The sequence below is a fragment of the Nesoenas mayeri genome (genome assembly GCF_963082525.1).
Source record: "Nesoenas mayeri genome assembly, chromosome: 30".
Taxonomy (NCBI): Eukaryota; Metazoa; Chordata; class Aves; order Columbiformes; family Columbidae; genus Nesoenas; species Nesoenas mayeri.
The window spans coordinates 772465-788916 of record NC_137564.1 but is presented as its reverse complement, the minus strand read 5'-3'; the positions used below and the strand labels follow the sequence as shown (position 1 = coordinate 788916).

The 16452-nt window shown below is 64.1% G+C and overlaps 2 protein-coding genes across 4 annotated transcripts; one reads left to right on the top strand and one right to left on the bottom strand.

The window, feature by feature from the left end:
• The first annotated feature begins 1165 nt into the window (after window positions 1-1165).
• Window positions 1166-11280, top strand: DCAF8 (DDB1 and CUL4 associated factor 8). Of its 2 annotated transcripts, none has more exons than XM_080361168.1 (14): window positions 1166-1296; window positions 1860-1906; window positions 3644-3712; window positions 3791-4455; window positions 4663-4803; window positions 5760-5854; window positions 7605-7715; window positions 8647-8719; window positions 8808-8865; window positions 8971-9078; window positions 9174-9304; window positions 10212-10331; window positions 10409-10525; window positions 10619-11280. In XM_080361168.1, the coding sequence occupies exons 3-14, from the start codon at window positions 3664-3666 to the stop codon at window positions 10730-10732; spliced, it is 1782 nt and encodes a 593-aa protein (XP_080217294.1). In that variant the 5' UTR covers window positions 1166-1296; window positions 1860-1906; window positions 3644-3663; the 3' UTR covers window positions 10733-11280. The 2 variants fall into 2 exon arrangements, with proteins under 2 accessions (XP_080217294.1, XP_080217295.1); XM_080361169.1 differs by having other exon boundaries at window positions 1170-1300.
• Window positions 11281-12782: 1502 nt separating this feature from the next.
• On the bottom strand, window positions 12783-14999 carry PEA15 (proliferation and apoptosis adaptor protein 15; the record flags this gene model as incomplete). 2 transcript variants are annotated; one of them, XM_080361085.1, is made up of 3 exons in its annotated part: window positions 12783-12847; window positions 12973-13128; window positions 14828-14999. In XM_080361085.1, the coding sequence occupies 3 exons, from the start codon at window positions 14997-14999 to the stop codon at window positions 12783-12785; spliced, it is 393 nt and encodes a 130-aa protein (XP_080217211.1). The 2 variants fall into 2 exon arrangements, with proteins under 2 accessions (XP_080217211.1, XP_080217212.1); XM_080361086.1 differs by having other exon boundaries at window positions 14894-14999.
• Between the last annotated feature and the right edge of the window lie 1453 nt (window positions 15000-16452).

The following is a 16452-nucleotide window of genomic DNA, read 5'->3' as shown; positions in this document are numbered from 1 at the left end:
GACCCCAGAGCAACATGGGGTGACCCTACAATAACAAGGAGGGACATGGGGTGACCCCAGAGCGATATGGGGTGACCCTACGTTAAAGAGGGCACAGGGCGACCCTACAATAACTTGGGAGGCACAGGGTGACCCTACAATAGCAAGGGGGGATATGGGGTGACCCTACATTAAAGAGGGCATGGGGTGACCCTACAATAACACGGGGGACACAGGGTGACCCTACAAAAACAAGGGGGGACATGGGGTGACCCCAGAGCGACATGGGGTGACCCTACATTAAAGAGGGCACAGGGCGACCCTACAATAACATGGGGTACACAGGGTGACCCTACAATAACAAGGAGGGGCATGGGGTGACCCCAGAGCGACATGGGGTGACCCTACAATAACAAGGAGGGACATGGGGTGACCCCAGAGCGATATGGGGTGACCCTACGTTAAAGAGGGCACAGGGCGACCCTACAATAACTTGGGAGGCACAGGGTGACCCTACAATAGCAAGGGGGGATATGGGGTGACCCTACATTAAAGAGGGCATGGGGTGACCCTACAATAACACGGGGGACACAGGGTGACCCTACAAAAACAAGGGGGGACATGGGGTGACCCCAGAGCGACATGGGGTGACCCTACATTAAAGAGGGCACAGGGCGACCCTACAATAACATGGGGTACACAGGGTGACCCTACAATAACAAGGAGGGGCATGGGGTGACCCCAGAGCGACATGGGGTGACCCTACAATAACATGGGGGGCACAGGGTGACCCTACAATAACAAGGAGGGACACGGGGTGACCCCAGAGCGACATGGGGTGACCCTACAATAACATGGGGGGCACAGGATGACCCTACAATAACAAGGAGGGACACGGGGTGACCCCAGAGCGACATGGGGTGACCCTACAATAACATGGGGGGCACAGGGTGACCCTACAATAACAAGGGGACACGGGGTGACCCCACAGTGACACGAGGTGACCCTTCAACACCACGGGGACACACACGGCACGACCGGGGCGGGGGAATCGGGGACACAGGGCGACCCTACAACAACACGGGGCCGTGGGGGGGGGGGGGGGGGGCGTTCCCATGGCGACGGCGGGGGCCCGTCGCTGTCGCGCGGCCCGTCGCGCCGCGGCCCCGTTTGCCGTAAAGCGGCGCCGTAAAGCGTCCCGCGGAGGCGGTGCACTAAGATGGCGGCGGCTGCTCCCGGGGCCGGTGGCGGAGGAAAAGCGACCGGGGCCCGCGGGGCCCGCGCTTGAGCGACGGCCGGGAGCTGCCGGGCAGCCGGGTCGGTGCGGGGCCTTCCCCTCCCTCCCCCTCCCCGCCCCGACCGGCCGGTCCCGCCGCGGCCCCGGGGCCTCCCTGCCCCCCCCACCCCGGGGGCCGCGGCCTCAGCCTTGGGGGGGGGTCCCGCTGCCCCCGCGGCGAACGGCGCTTTCGGGGGGGGCCGAGGGGGTTATAGGGGGGACTGGGGGAGTCTGTGCTGTTCCCCGGCGTTTTGGGGGGACGCTGTGTTATGGGAAGGGGGCTGGGGGCGTCCCCGCTGTCCCGGGGGGGGGGTTCCGGTGCCCCCCGGTGCTGCTCAGCCCATGGGAGGGAACCTGAGGGTCCCTCTGCCCCATCCTGGCCCCTGTCACCCCCGGGGTGTTGTCACCTCCGCGGTGTCACCGTGTAGCGGGGGGGACACCGGGGGTCCCCCCACCCCCGTGTGGTGCTGAGGGTCCCCCCAGCCCCCCCGCTCCAACCCCCGCCCTTGGGTCTGTGTCACTCGCTCCCTCCCAGGACCATCCTGTTGTCCCCAGGGTGTCCCCAAGGGGGTGTTCCCATGATATAACCTGTTGTTCCCGTCAGCTGCCAGCGACCCCCCCAGCCCCGGCGCCCCCGGCACCGCCACGCAGGTGAGTGGGACCCCCGGTTGTGCGTCCGTCTGTCCGTCTTGTGTCTGCCCGCGGTTGCCTTGGCTTTGCCAGATTCTTTGTGCCGGTGCTGCGGTTTTGGGGCTGCTCTAGTGGGATTTCTGCCAACCTGGGGACCCTTGTGTCCCTCGCCGTGCTCGTTAGCTGTGCTTAATTAGGCCCTGCTTGCGCTGGGGGGGTGGGTGCTGTGTCCCCCCAAAGAGACTCTGCGGTGCCCTGAAACGTTGGGGCTGGACCCTTTGTGATTATAGATGGGAAGAAGCTGCTTAATTAGCATCATTAGGGGCCCCACTGGGCTCCGGGGCAGGTTTGCGGTGAACCCCAAGTGGGGGTCCCCCTAACTTCTCCCCGCCAAGGGGTGATAAACAGCTTGTTGTGGGAGTTTGAGCCGGTTGGGGGGGACGGCTGGAGCGCGGCCGCCCCGGCCATGGCCGCTGAGGGAACTTTCCTTAAATAGAAGCGGCTGAGCCGAGCGCGACGCGACACGAGCCGGGAGGGACCCGGCGTAAACACGGGCACGAGGCTGCGCCGCGGCGTGCGCCGGTGCCGTGACGCCACACTGTGGCGTTTACCGCCGTGGGGGCTCTCGGTGATGGGAACCCCCCCCCCCCCGCCACGCTCACCCCGGCCCCATTTTGGCTCCATGTGGCGGTGCCGGGGTGTTTGTCTCACTGTGTAAATATTTTGGTGATGGGTCGCTCCGTGTCCCACCAACTCGCGGCAGCCGGGGACGGGAAGGACTTCAAAGGTCAATGGGTATCTTGGGGGGTCCCTGGGTGTCTTAGGGGGTCCCCAGGTGTTCAGGTGTATCCTCGGGTGTTTCAAAAGTCAACAGGGGTCTTGGGGGTCCCTGGGTGTCTCAGGGGGTCCCCAAGTGTTCAGGTGTATCCTCGGGTGTTTCAAAAGTCAACGGGTGTCTTGGGGGTCCCTGGGTGTCTTGGGGGTCCCTGGGTGTCTCGGAGGTCCCTGGAGCATCCCCAGGTGTTTCACAGGTCAATGGGTATCTTGGGAGTCCCCAAGTATCTCGGGGGACTTGCTGACCGGTATTGCGCCGGGATGTTTTTAGGGGATGGTGGCCGGGGAGCCCGGTGTCCCTGTGGTGTCCCCATTCTGTCCCTGCAGTCTGCTCCGCCGTGGCACCGCGGGGTTTGTTTCCTCAATCCTGGTTCATCGGGAGGTGCCGGTGCCCGGTGTCGGTGGGTGCGACAGTCAGGGTGGTTATGGGGTGGCAACTCATGTGTGTCCCACCCCTGCGGGAGAAGGTGTTGGTGACAGAGCTGATGTGACAGAGGAAACAGCCCCTGAGGAGCAGAGTCTGGACCCAGTTCCAGCCTCGTTTGCTCCGGTATCATCTGTTTCTGGTGCGGGGCCGGCATTGCCAGACCCAGCCAAGGCAGAGACCTCGGCTCCTTGGGACTGTGATGCTGTTAATCCAGCTCTAACGAGGATTAGTCCCCAGAGCAGTGGTTGTAACCGGAGTTAATGATGTTCTGGCTCCGTGTGAACGGGGAATCGCAGCCGCCCTGGGTGAAACGGTCTGAAAACAGAGCAAAGCAGGATTCAAATGGTTTTGTTCCTTTGGTGTTCCCGAACTCGTGGCTCCGTGTCCCCTCCGTATCCCCCACTGCGGCAGCTAAAGCCACCCATGGGTGCCAGCACCACAACACCGGGGTGTCCGCGGCTCCTGCCTCACCGTGTTTTCCATCCTCTCCCGCGCAGGGTTTGCTTCGGAACACGCAATGTCGGACAAGGGTAACGGCATGGACGGCAAGACGGACATCGTGAACGGTAAGGCCGGCTGCCGGGGGGCGCCCGCGCCGGGCCGTCCCGCCACGGGGGGCTCACGGCGTCGCCTGCGCCGCGCAGGCAGCTTGTCCAGCAGCCCCGAGGAGATGTCGGCCGAGGAGGGCCGCGAAACGTCCTCTGGCATCGAGGTGGAGGCCTCGGACCTCAGCCTGAGCCTGACGGGTGACGAGGCGGCGCCCACCCGCGCCGAGAGCCGCGGCACCGACACCGAGAGCTCGGGCGAGGAGAAGGACTCGGACAGCATGGACGACACGGGGCACTACTCCATCACCGAGGAGAGCCGCGCCCGGGACCGCTCGGATGACGAGGAGGAGGAGGAAGAAGAGGAAGAGCAGCGGTCGCGCCGCCGCGCCCAACGCAAGCGTGCCGGTGGCCGCGAGCACGACTCCTCGGACGACGAGCGGGCGCTGGAGGACTGGGTGTCCTCGGAGACCTCGGCGCTGCCGCGGCCGCGCTGGCGGGCGCTGCCGGCGCTGCGGGAGCGGGAGCTGGGCCGCGGCGCCCGTTTCGTGCGCGAGGCGTGCGGGGCGCGGGTGTTCGTGCAACGCTTCTGCCTGCAGCACGGGCTGGAGGGCCACACGGGCTGCGTCAACACGTTGCATTTCAACCAGCGCGGCACTTGGCTGGCCAGCGGCAGCGACGACCTCAAGGTTGTGGTTTGGGACTGGCTGCGGCGGCGGCCGGTGCTGGAATTCGAGAGCGGCCACAAGAGCAACGTCTTCCAGGTGAGGAGGGGATTGGGGGGTGATCTGGGGGTCCCTGTTGTATGAGAAGCTCGTGATTGCGGCCGGATGATGCGGTAGAAACGTCTGTAGGCTGTGGGAGGGTCTGGCTGCTTCATGGTGGGAATTAACCACCGAAACTCACCGCTTTGCCCCAAAACCCGGTGCTGAAAGTCTTTCCACCCCCCCTTTCCTCTCTGTCTCCCCCAGGCCAAGTTCCTGCCCAACAGCGGGGACTCCACGCTCGCCATGTGCGCCCGCGACGGGCAGGTCCGCGTGGCCGAGCTCTCGGCCACCCAGTGCTGCAGGAACACCAAGCGCGTGGCGCAGCACAAGGGAGCTTCGCACAAGGTGACACCCCGGCGGCACGCGGAGACGGGGCGGTTGGGGACCCCCTGAGACACCCAAAGGCCCCCCCAAAATACTTGGAGACCTCTGAGACACTCAGGGACCCCCCCCAAGAGGCCCATTGACCCTTGAGATATCTGGGGAACCCCCTGAGACACGCATTGAGCTGTGAAACACCTGGAGATGTTCCAGAACATCTGGGGACACCCTGAGACATCCGGGGACCCCCAGGCCACCCATTGACCCTCAAGACATCTGAGGAACCCCATGAGACTCACAGGGACCCCCAAGATACCCGTTGACCCTCAAGACATCTGGGGAAGCCCCCGAGATACTTGGGGACTCCCAAGGTACCCATTGACTTGTGAAAAACCTGGGGATGCTCCAGGGACCTCCTGAGACACCCAGGGACCCCCAAGACACCCAGGGACCCCTAAGACACCCGTTGACTTTTGAAACACCCGAGGATACACCTGAACACTTGGGGACCCCCTGAGACACCCAGGGACCCCCAAGACCCCTGTTGACTTTTGAAACACCCGAGGATACACCTGAACACCTGGGGACCCCCTAAGACACCCAGGGACCCCCCAAGATACCCATTGACCTTTGAAACACCCTGGGATGCTCCAGAACACTTAGGGAACCCCAAGACACCGGACAACCCTCTGAGACACTGAAGACCCCCTGAGGGACCCCCAAAACACCTGGGCACCCCCAAAGACCCCCGGGAACCCTCCTGTCCCGCGCTGCTGGGAGTGATGATGGCAGAACCGCTGACACATGGTCCCACATCTGGAGAGGGGACGGGTCCAAAGCTCCTCTCTTGTCCCCATCACATCGGAGGGGCCAAGGAGGGTGCGGATTTGGCGCCATCGCGGCGCCGTTTTGGCGGAGGGACGGGGGCTGGCGGCGCTTTCGGTGCAAAGGGAACCGACGCCAGAGTGTTTATCTTGCAGCTGGCCCTAGAACCGGACTCTCCATGCACTTTCCTATCGGCAGGTGAAGATGCTGTGGTCTTCACCATCGACCTGCGGCAGGACCGACCCGCCTCGTGAGTACGGCCGCGCCGGGGGGTTCGTCGTGGCGATACGCGCCCGTTTTGTGGGCGAAAAGTGCGATAACGAGCCATTTTTGCCTTTGAATGCGCGTTGTCGCTGGTCAGAGCTTTTCAACCGCACTAATTAGCGTTTGGACCCCCATCCTGCTCTTGTTGGGATTCCAGAGAGATAATAGAAATAATACAAATAGAAATAGTAACGCGGTGGCTGCCCGGCAGCACGGAGGGTCCCGGTTCATCGTAGCGTGGAAACCTCCCCGCGCTGTCGCTGTTAATTGAGAAACAATAATTAACGAGCCGCCGGGTGGTGCGTGATGGATCGGACGAGCTTCCAAACACAACGGCGGCTGTTGAGTTGGGTGTCGCGGTACTTTTCCGATCCGGCGATGTGTTCTTTTGGAGATGATCCCGCTTAGCGCGGCGCGTTGGGTTTATTGGTGCGCGCGAGGGCTTTTGTGTGCGGCTCCGGACCCGTTTGTTTCGTAACCAGCACGAAAAGCGCCCGGGCGGCTCAAAACCGCCGCGGTTAATCCTGCCCCCGCCTTCCCCCCCCGGCCTGCGGAGACGAGTCTGTGAGGCTGGCGGGTCTGTCTGTCCGTCCTCTCTCTCCACAGAGACCCCGGGGTCTGTCTGTCCGTCCCCTCCCTCCGCAGGGACTCCAGGGTCTGTCTGTCCATCCCCTCCCTCCGCAGGGACCCCGGGGTCTGTCTGTCCATCCCCTCCCTCCGCAAGGACCCCAGGGTCTGTCTGTCCATCCTCTCTCTCTGTGGGGACCCCGGGGTCTGTCTGTCTGTCCTCTCCCTCTGCAAAGACCCCAGGGTCTGTCTGTCTAACCCCTCCCTCCACAAGGACCCCGGGGTCTGTCTGTCCGTCCCCTCCCTCCACAAGGATCCCAGGGTCTGTCTGTCCGTCCCCTCCCTCCACAAGGACCCTGGAGTCTGTCTGTCTGTCCCCTCCCTCCACAAGGACCCCGGGGTCTGTCTGTCTGTCCCCTCCCTCCGCAGAGACCCCGGAGTCTGTCTGTCCGTCCTCTCTCTCTGCAAAGACCCCAGGGTCTGTCTGTCTAACCCCTCCCTCCACAAGGACCCCAGGGTCTGTCTGTCCATCCCCTCCCTCTGCAAAGACCCCGGGCTCTGTCTGTCCATCCCCTCCCTCTGCAGAGACCCCAGGGTCTGTCTGTCCGTCCCCTCCCTCCGCAGGGACCCCGGGCTCTGTCTGTCCGTCCCCTCCCTCCTGGCGGCTTTTGGCGGCTGCAGGAATTGTCACCCGGGGCGGGTGACACCGGCGCTCAGGCTGGAAGCAGCTCCCGGCTCTCATTAAGCCCAACAGGATAATTAAAGACGAGCTTTGGAGCTGCTGCCTTTGCCTTCGCATCTGAAACCCCAAATCCTGTGCTCCGGGGGGATGGGGACGGCGCGTGTGTCGGGTTTCGGTAAATCCGGGTGTGATTACAACCCAGACGGGCGAGAGAAGCGGCAGCAAAGCGGCTCCGCTCCGGAGTTAATCCAGTTCCGCTCCGGAGTTAATCCGGTTGTACCCGGGAGGTGTTGGAGGAACAGAGACCGATCTCATGCATGAGCTGCCAGCTGGAACAGGCGCCTTTGGGTTCTTTTGTTGGCGGGGTGTTGTTTTTCTCCGCGAGTGAGTAAGAGACTCTGCGTCTCCCATCTGGACCCTGTTTTGAAGCCGAGGTGGATTATTTTGCTGCTGTTTTGGTGTGATTTTATTGCCTCGTTTCTTCAAGGAAACTGGTGGTCACGAAGGAGAAAGAGAAGAAGGTGGGTCTGTACACCATCTACGTCAACCCTGCCAACACCTTCCAGTTCGCTGTGGGGGGCAGAGATCAGTTTGTCAGGTGAGTCTGTGCCCAACTTGACCCCCAAAATGGACCCAATATCCCCGGGGGGGGCTCAGCCGGTTCTCCCTGAGCCCCAAAATCCCGTGTGGCCCCCAAAACGCTGCGGTTGCTGCCGCCTCTGCTGCCCGACCTCCCGTCATAGAGGGGATTAACCAGGAGGATTTGGATCCTCTGGGGTTTAGCCTGGGATCCTGTGTCCTAGAGCGGGGAGATCCTTCCCTCGGCAATTAGCGACACTTAACGAGCTGCTGATTAAGCCTCCCTCGGTCCCAGATTAATCTCATCCCCCTGGGGATGGGATTAGGGCTGGGGATGGGCTCGGTTTCAGCAGGACCCGGCTCTGTAGGTCATGAACACAAAGCCCGTTGGCCTTGGGGGTAGCCCTGGGTGTACATCCAGGCTGTGTCCATCTGTCTGTCCCCTCGGCTCTGTCCGTCTGTCCCCTTGGCTCCCCACAGCCGATGGGTTTAAGGCCGCAAACTGTGGTGCCTGTTTTGTGGCCGAAGCGAATTGTACGCGCACCAAACCCGACGGATGTGCCGGAACCGTTCCCTGGGGACACCGCGGCGGCACCGCCGGCTCCCCGGAGCGCCTGGCAAACAGGCAGCGGCTCCCGGGGGCGCCGGGCAGGGAAATGCCGAACACGTGGGCTCGCGGCTGCTCAGCCGGTGCCGCGGCGGCGGCGGGAGAACCGCGAGCGCTGCTCAGCCGCAGCCGCCAAGGGACGGCGCGGTGACGGTCACATAGTCCCGGCCGCCTGTAGGGACGCAGGCGGTGACGTTGTCACGTGCTGCCGGGCGATGAGAGGTGACATTAAGCCGCTTTGGCCGGACGCGGCATTGGGGGGAAACTGCGGCTCCTGCCCGGTGTCCCCGGTGTCCTGAGCGAGTGACAAACACCCAATGTCACCGTCTTGTCCCCTCCCCAGGATCTACGACCAGAGGAAAATAGACGAGAACGAGAACAACGGCGTCCTCAAGAAGTTCTGCCCGCACCACCTGGTGAGCGCCGCGGTTTGGGGACACGGTGACCCCCACTTTTTGGGGGGGCTATGGGGACGGGTGGGAGCTTAGCTCTGTGCCCCCCCAGGTGAACAGCGAGTCCAAGGCCAACATCACCTGCCTGGTTTACAGCCACGACGGCTCAGGTGAGTGACACAGAGGTCACAGCCCCACTTGGTGGCACCGGGGGGGTCACAACCACCTCTGTGCCCCCCCACACACACTAACACCATCCCCTCTGTCCCCGCCAGAGCTCCTGGCCAGCTACAACGACGAGGACATTTACCTCTTCAACTCCTCGCACAGCGACGGCGCCGAGTACATCAAGAGATACAAGGGACATCGCAATAATGCCACCGGTGAGGACGGGATGTGCCCGTCACGCTAGAAATTGGTGATGGGGGTGACTTTGTGACCCATGACCACGGTTTGTGTGTGTGTCCCCCCCCCTCAGTGAAAGGCGTCAACTTCTACGGCCCCAAGAGCGAGTTTGTGGTGAGCGGCAGCGACTGCGGCCACATCTTCCTATGGGAAAAATCCTCCTGCCAGATCGTGCAGTTCATGGAGGGCGACAAGGGCGGCGTGGTGAGTCCCCCCCGCGGCCCCCCCCGGATTTACACCCCGTTTCTGCCTTGAAAACTTCCTAAATAAGCTTCAAAGTTACAGTTTCTCATTGGAAGGGGATGTGGGGGTGATGCTGAATTTCCAGGCTCTGGTGGATTATGTCCCCACTTTGCGGGGGGTGGGCTGGTGGCACCGCGGTTCTGGGAGGGGGGACAGGTTTTGGTGTCACGGGGATGGCAGAGCCCTTGCCGCGCTGTCCCCCACAGTCACCCTTTGTCCGGTGGCCGTGGCTCCGTGCCAGCTCCTGGTGGCTGCTGGCACCGCCACCCCCGCTGGCGGCACGGGGTCCCCCCCATGTCCCCCGCTAAGTGGCACATCCCACCCAGGACCCCCCCACATCCCCCCAGTGCCCTTGGGGGCCATGGCCCTTCTCCCCTGGGCTTTGCTGTGAGGGGGTTTGGGGTCCCCCAGCCCCAGGCTCGGTGACCTTGGGGACACCCCAAATTGGAGGGTTTGATGGCAGGGGGTGGTGAGAGACACTGGTGGGGACTGGGGGATACTGGTGGGATACTGGTGGCTGCACCCAGGTGGCACTGGGGACACTGGGGGATACTGGTGGCTGCACCCAGGTGGCACTGGGGACACTGGTGGGACTGGTGGCTGTACCCACATGGCAGTGGGGACACTGGTGGGACTGGTGGCTGCACCCAGGCGGCACTGGGGGGGACACTTTTAGATGCTAGTGGGACACGGATTGGGCACCAGCACCCACATCGTACCGGGGACACTGGTGTGGACAAAGGGACACTGGGGAGGGACACACACCAGCCCCCCGTGTTGAGAGGTCCATGGGGACAGAGATCTGACTTGAGGGGCTGAGGGGGCCACCACCACACCCATGGGTGACCCCCTGTGTCCCCCCGAAAAGGTGAACTGCCTGGAGCCCCATCCCCACCTGCCCGTCCTCGCCACCAGCGGCCTGGACCACGATGTCAAGATCTGGGCGCCCACAGCCGAGACCCCCACCGAACTGGCCGGGCTGAAGGAGGTGAGTCCTGGGATATATGGGGGGGGGACACCCCCCTGAACCCCTTAAACCCCCCTTGACCCCCCCAAAATGCACAGGTGATCAAGAAGAACAAGCTGGAGCGGGACGAGGACAGCCTGCACCACACCGACATGTTCGACAGCCACATGCTCTGGTTCCTCATGCACCACCTGCGACAGAGACGCCACCACCGCGTAGGTGACCCCCCCGCACCCATCCCGCACCCCCCCAAAGCCCCTTCGCACCCCACTTCACCCCCTATTGTGTTTTCCGCCCCCCCTCGGCAGCGCCGGCGGGAACCGGGAGCGCCGGACGGCGATTCGGATGAGTCCCCGAGCTCCTCGGACAGCTCGGATGAGGAGGAGGAGGGTCCGGACCGGGTGCAGTGCATGCCCTCCTGAGCCCCCCCCCGCCCCAAAACCGCTGGGGGGGGCCCCCACTAACACTTTGAGCTTTGTATTGACTTATTAAGGACGCCCCCTCCCCATCCCGCATCCCCATTCCCTCCCCAGGACCCGCCGCGTTTGGGGGGGGGAAACGGGGGACTTTTGTACTAACGTGCCCCCCCGCCCCATTCCCCTCTTTGGGGGGGGGCCCCCCTCCCTTCACGCTCTTCAGGGCCCCCCCCATTGATCTAGGGGGCTGTGTACCCCCCGTTTTCCCCCCCCGGGGGGTATTTGCAGAGATGCTTGTCTGGTTTGTACATATCAGTGATTTGCACTTGGTTTGGCCCCCCCTGCCCCCCCCACCCCCCCATATTCTGTTCTTTGATTGGGGGGGGGGGGGAAGGGGAGGGCGGGGTGGGGGGGGCGGCTTCCCCGTCACTGTTAGAGGCCTAATTTTATATGTATTAAAACCAAATCGAACTTGGATGTTATCAAGTTAAAATTATTGTAAAAGTTTGAATATATATTATATATAAATGCAATAAAAAGCGATAGAGAGAGAGGCCGAGGGCTGCGTGTCCCCAGTGTCCCCTTCCCCGTGTCCCCAGTGTCCCCTTCCCCGTGTCCCCAGTGTCCCCTTCCCTGTGTCCCCAGTGTCCCCTTCCCCGTGTCCCCAGTGTCCCCCACGCCCCCCCTAATAGAGCCAAATGACCCTCCAGAGCAGCTTTTCATCTCCATTTATGAGATCCATACACAGTCAGCACGGTCGGGGCGGGGGGGGGGACACAGGGAGGGGACCCCCCCAGGGGACACTGCGGTGTCACCTGTCCCCCCGCCCCCCACACACCAGGATCTCAATTGTGGGGGGGGGGGAGAGGGGTCCCAAACAGTCATTTTGCAACAAAAGACACAGTTTTGGGGGGGAAATGAATGTGGTCCCTGTCCTGGAGACAATAAATAGGGAGGGGGGACACATGATATGGAAAGGGGGGGACACACGAGGCAAGGGGGGGCACACACGAGGCGGGGGGGGCACACACGAGGCGGGGGCCGCGCGCAGGCGCTCTGCGGGTTTTAGCTTTTATTAAATAAAATATATTAACATATTCTCTCTCCAGTGCCCCCCCCCCCCAGGTTAGTAGCTAGAGCTGAACCCCAGAGACCCCCCCACGCACACTGAGGGGGGGCTGTTCCCATACCCAGTCCTGTGCCCCCCCCCCCCCCCCCGCCCAGTATAGCACTGGGAGAGGCTGGAAGGACCCCCCCCCCGCCCCCAATCAGTTTGGCTGGATGGGGGGGGCTCCCAGTTGTGTCCCCCCCTCCCCCCCACCAAAGTGGGGGTTCGGGGGGGGGTCTTTCCAAGGGAGATTCCCCAATGCCCTGGGGGGGGGGGGTGTGTGGGGTCCCCCCCATGTCACCACCTGCACTGGGGCTGCCACCGCCCCCCCATCATGTCACCTGCTTGTCCCCTCATTGTAGCCCCTGGGGGGGGGGCACTAGAGCTGTGCCCCCCCCCTCCCTGTGGGGCTGAGGCCCCACAAACTCACTCCATCCTCCTGGGGGGGCCACAACCCCCCCCCAGCTCATCCGTGCCGCTCGCCCCCTCCCGACCTGCCCCCTCCTTCGTCCCCATGTCCCTGTGTCCCCCCCCCACAACACTGGGGTGGGGGGTGGTCCCGGTGCCTGTCACCCCCCCAGTGCCACAACTTGGACTGGGTGGGGGGGTCCCTATTGTTGTCCCCCCTCCCACTGAGCGCTTGGGGGGGGTCCCCTGGGAACAGCAAAGTGCCAACCCCCCCAGTGCCACAACTTGGAGTGGGCGGGGGGGTCCCTATTGTTGTCCCCCCTCCCACTGAGCGCTTGGGGGGGTCCCCTGGGAACAGCAAAGCGCCACCCCCCCCATACCCCCCCCACACGCAGAGCGGCCCTGGCGGGTTGGGGGAGGGGGGGCGTTAAGACTTGGTTAGTGACCGCGCCGGCCCCCCCCGCCTGCCCGGGGCCGGAGAGGCGCTGGGGGACACAGGGGGGGCACAGCCTTCATCCTCCTCCTCCTCCTCGCCCCCCCTCAGGCTTTCTTGGGCGGGGGGGCCAGTTTGATGATCTCCTCCTCCGAGGGCTGTCGGATGATGTCTGTGGGACACGGCGCCATTTGGGGGGGGCTCCACCATGTCCCCCCCAGCCAAAGCCACCCGGACCCTTCTCCTTGTCCCCATCCCCATAGGGAGGTCACTTTTTTTTGGGGTGGGGGGGCTCACCCTTGTACTTCTTGGCGCTGGGGATGCGGGTGAGCTTGGTGTCCACCTCGTCCTCCTCGGAGATCTTGAGCACCTGCGTGCGGTACTGAACCACCATGGTGAGCAGGTCGGGGCGGCGCGAGATCTCGAAGATGTGCTCGATGTACGACAGGTTGTCTGCGGGGACACGGGGACGCGCGCTGGGACACCCCCGGGGGACGCGGAGCAGGGAGGGATGGGGACCTGGGCAAGGGACAGGGGATGGGGACTAAAGCGTGGGACACGGGACGGGGAACGGGGCGAGCAGCAGGTGACAGATGAGCAGGGACGGGGACTGGAAGCGGGAGAGGGGACAGGAGCCAGGCTGGGGAGCACACGGATAGGGGTGGGGACCAGGGTGGGGGACGGGGATCAGGGCAAGGGACTGGGATGGGGACAAGGAAAGCAGACAGGGGACCAGGATGAGGATGGGGACAAGGATGGGGACCAGGATGGGGATGGGGACAAGGATGGGGACCAGGAAAGCAGACAGGGGACCAGGATGGGGATGGGGACAAGGGTGGGGACCAGGAAAGCAGACAGGGGACGAGGATAGGGATGGGGACAAGGATGGGGACCAGGATGGGGATGGAGACCAGGATGAGGACCGGGATGGGGACCAGGAAGACAGACCAGGGACCAGGATGAGGATGGGGACAAGGATGGGGACCAGGAAAGCAAAGAGGGGACCGGGATGGGGACTGCGATGGGGACTGCGATGGGGACTGCGATGGGGACAAGGATAAGGATGGGGACCAGGAAAGCAGAGAGGTGACCGGGATGGGGACCAGGATGAGGATGGGGACAAGGATGGGGACCAGGAAAGCAGACAGGGAACCAGGATAGGGATGGGGACAAGGATGGGGACCAGGATGGGGATGGGGACTGGGATGAGAACCGAGATGGGGACCAGGAAAACAGACAGGGGACCAGGATGAGGATGGGGACAAGGATGGGGACCAGGAAAGCAGAGAGGGGACCGGGATGGGGACCGGGATGGGGACTGCGATGGGGACTGGGATGGGGACAAGGATAAGGATGGGGACCAGGAAAGCAGAGAGGTGACCAGGATGGGGATGAGGACTGGGATGGGGACCAGGATGAGGATGGGGACGGGGACAAGGATGGGGACCAGGAAAGCAGACAGGGGACCAGGATAGGGATGGGGACCAGGATGGGGATGGGGACTGGGATGAGAACTGGGATGGGGACCAGGAAAACAGACAGGGGACCAGGATGAGGATGGGGACAAGGATGGGGACCAGGAAAGTAGAGAGGGGACTGGGATGGGGACTGGGATGGAGATGGGGACAAGGATAAGGATGGGGATAAGGATGGGGACAGGGACAAGGATAAGGATGGGGACCAAGAAAGCAGAGAGGGGACCAGGATGGGGACTGGGATGAGGATGGGGACAAGGATAAGGATGGGGACCAGGAAAGCAGACAGGGGACCAGGATGGGGATAGGGACAAGGAGAACAGACAGGGGATGGGGATGGGGACCAGTATGGGAATGGGGACAAGGATGGGGACCAGGATGGGGACAAGCATGGGGATAGGGACAAGGAGAGCAGACAGGGGAGCAGGATGGGGATGGGGACCAGGATGGGAATGGGGACCAGGATGGGGACCAGTATGGGAATGGGGACAAGGATGGGGACCAGGATGGGGACAAGCATGGGGATAGGGACAAGGAAAGCAGACAGGGGACCAGGATGGGGATGGAGAACAAGGAAAGCAGACAAGGGACCAGGATGGGGATGGAGACACGAACATGGACCAGCCCCGGGCAGTGTCCAGGGCTGGGGACCAGGACCAGGGCCAGGGGGGAGTCACCTCTGCCCAGCTTGTCGTGCTTCTCCAGGAAGGCGAACCAGTGGTGGCTGGTGGCGATGGCCTCCCCCTCCCCGCTGGGGATGTCCTCCTTGCAGGCCGACTTGAGCTGCTCCAGGTCCTCGGCCGTGATGTTCTGCGCCAGCTCCTCCAGCAAGCTGCGGTACTCGGCCATGGCTGGTGCCACCGGCGTCACGAGCTGCCCGGGCTCAGCCGCTGCCCCCCCCGGGCCCCCCCGCGCGGCGCCAGCCGGGCTCCGCTGGCCCGTGACTCATGTGATGCTCACGGGATGTGACAGGGACGGCGGGACCCGCTGTGTGTGTCTATGTGTGTGTGGTGTGTGTCCCCCCCGGCGCAGAGGAGCCACGCACACGCGCCCTGTCCCTGCGCGGACCCCCCCATGGTGTGGGCTGACTCCCCCATGGTACAGCACAGCCCCCCCATGCACCCACCACATCCCTGTGGGGTGGGGGGCGCCAAGAGCACCCCCAGCACTAAGCACGGATTGGGGATGGAGGGGTCAGGGCTGAAGGGGGGGGGGGGGGGTGTCACACCCTATCCCCCTCCATCCATCCCCTGTTGCGCCTCGGTCGCCATGGCAACCGCTGCCACCCACCCCGGGGATGCGGTTGCCGTGGCGATCGCAGCCCGGCCGCCCTTCGGGGCTCCTCCTGTGTGTCCCCCACCCCCTTTCCCCGGTGGGGGGGGGGGCACCTGTGGGTGCTGAGGGGGGGACCCCACAGACGCGGGAGGACACACAGACACATGGGGGGTGGGGGGGGGACACACACACACAAACACTTGTACCCACCGCGCTGCTCCCCGACGGCACGTGCACGCATGCGCCCCCCCCCCGCATCTCCCCCACCCCGCACACGCACACTCGTGCGTGAACCGTAAACAGCCCCCCCCTCCCCCGCAGACACCTGCACGCACAGACACCCCCACCCCCGCACGGACACGTGTGCACGCGCGTGCACCCACCCCCCCTGCTTCACACCCACACCCCCCCACCCATTCACACCCCACCCACCCATTCACACCCCCCCCCACCCATCACGCCCACACCCAAAAACACTCACCCCCCCAACACACACACACACTCGTGTCCCCGCCGTGTCCGGCCCCTTTAAGGCCGCCGATGACTCAGCCCCTGGCCCGGACGCCTGGGTCCTTCCGGGCGGGGGGGTGCGGGGGGTGGGGGCGGGGACCCCCCACCCTCCCCGCCGTGGCCGCTTGCCCGTTCCCAGGCCCGGCGGGTCCCGCCCGAACGCCTGGGTTCCCCCGCCCTCCCCCCCGCCGCGGCCCTAGAAAGAATGGGGGGGGATGCCCGAGCTCCCCCAACCGCGGGACCCCCCCCCCCCCCATTCACGCGTCCCATGCAAAACGCCTCATGAATATGCACGAGGGGCGTGGCCACACAGGGGCCCATTCACAAGGGCGGGAGGGGCGGGGGGCGCCTAATCCCGCGGAGGGGGGAGCAGGACACGGAGCCGGGGAGAGCAGGACACGGGGGGGGGGCAGGACACGGGTGGGCCAGTTCCTTCCCGCCTTTGTCTCCCCCGCTCCGGCCAGGTGCGGGGAGAAGGGGTGAGGAGGGGGGGTGACAATCACTGTCCCCCCCCCCG

What these genes read in the sequence shown, in the direction of transcription:
- DCAF8 (XM_080361168.1), top strand. Translation starts at nt 3,664, where the DNA reads ATGTCGGACAAGGGTAACGGCATGGACGGCAAGACGGACATCGTGAAC. An exon ending in ACAAGAGCAACGTCTTCCAG is followed by an intron (nt 4,456 to 4,662) that starts GTGAGGAGGGGA and finishes TGTCTCCCCCAG; the next exon opens with GCCAAGTTCCTGCCCAACAG. An exon ending in GACAGAGACGCCACCACCGC is followed by an intron (nt 10,526 to 10,618) that starts GTAGGTGACCCC and finishes CCCCCTCGGCAG; the next exon opens with CGCCGGCGGGAACCGGGAGC.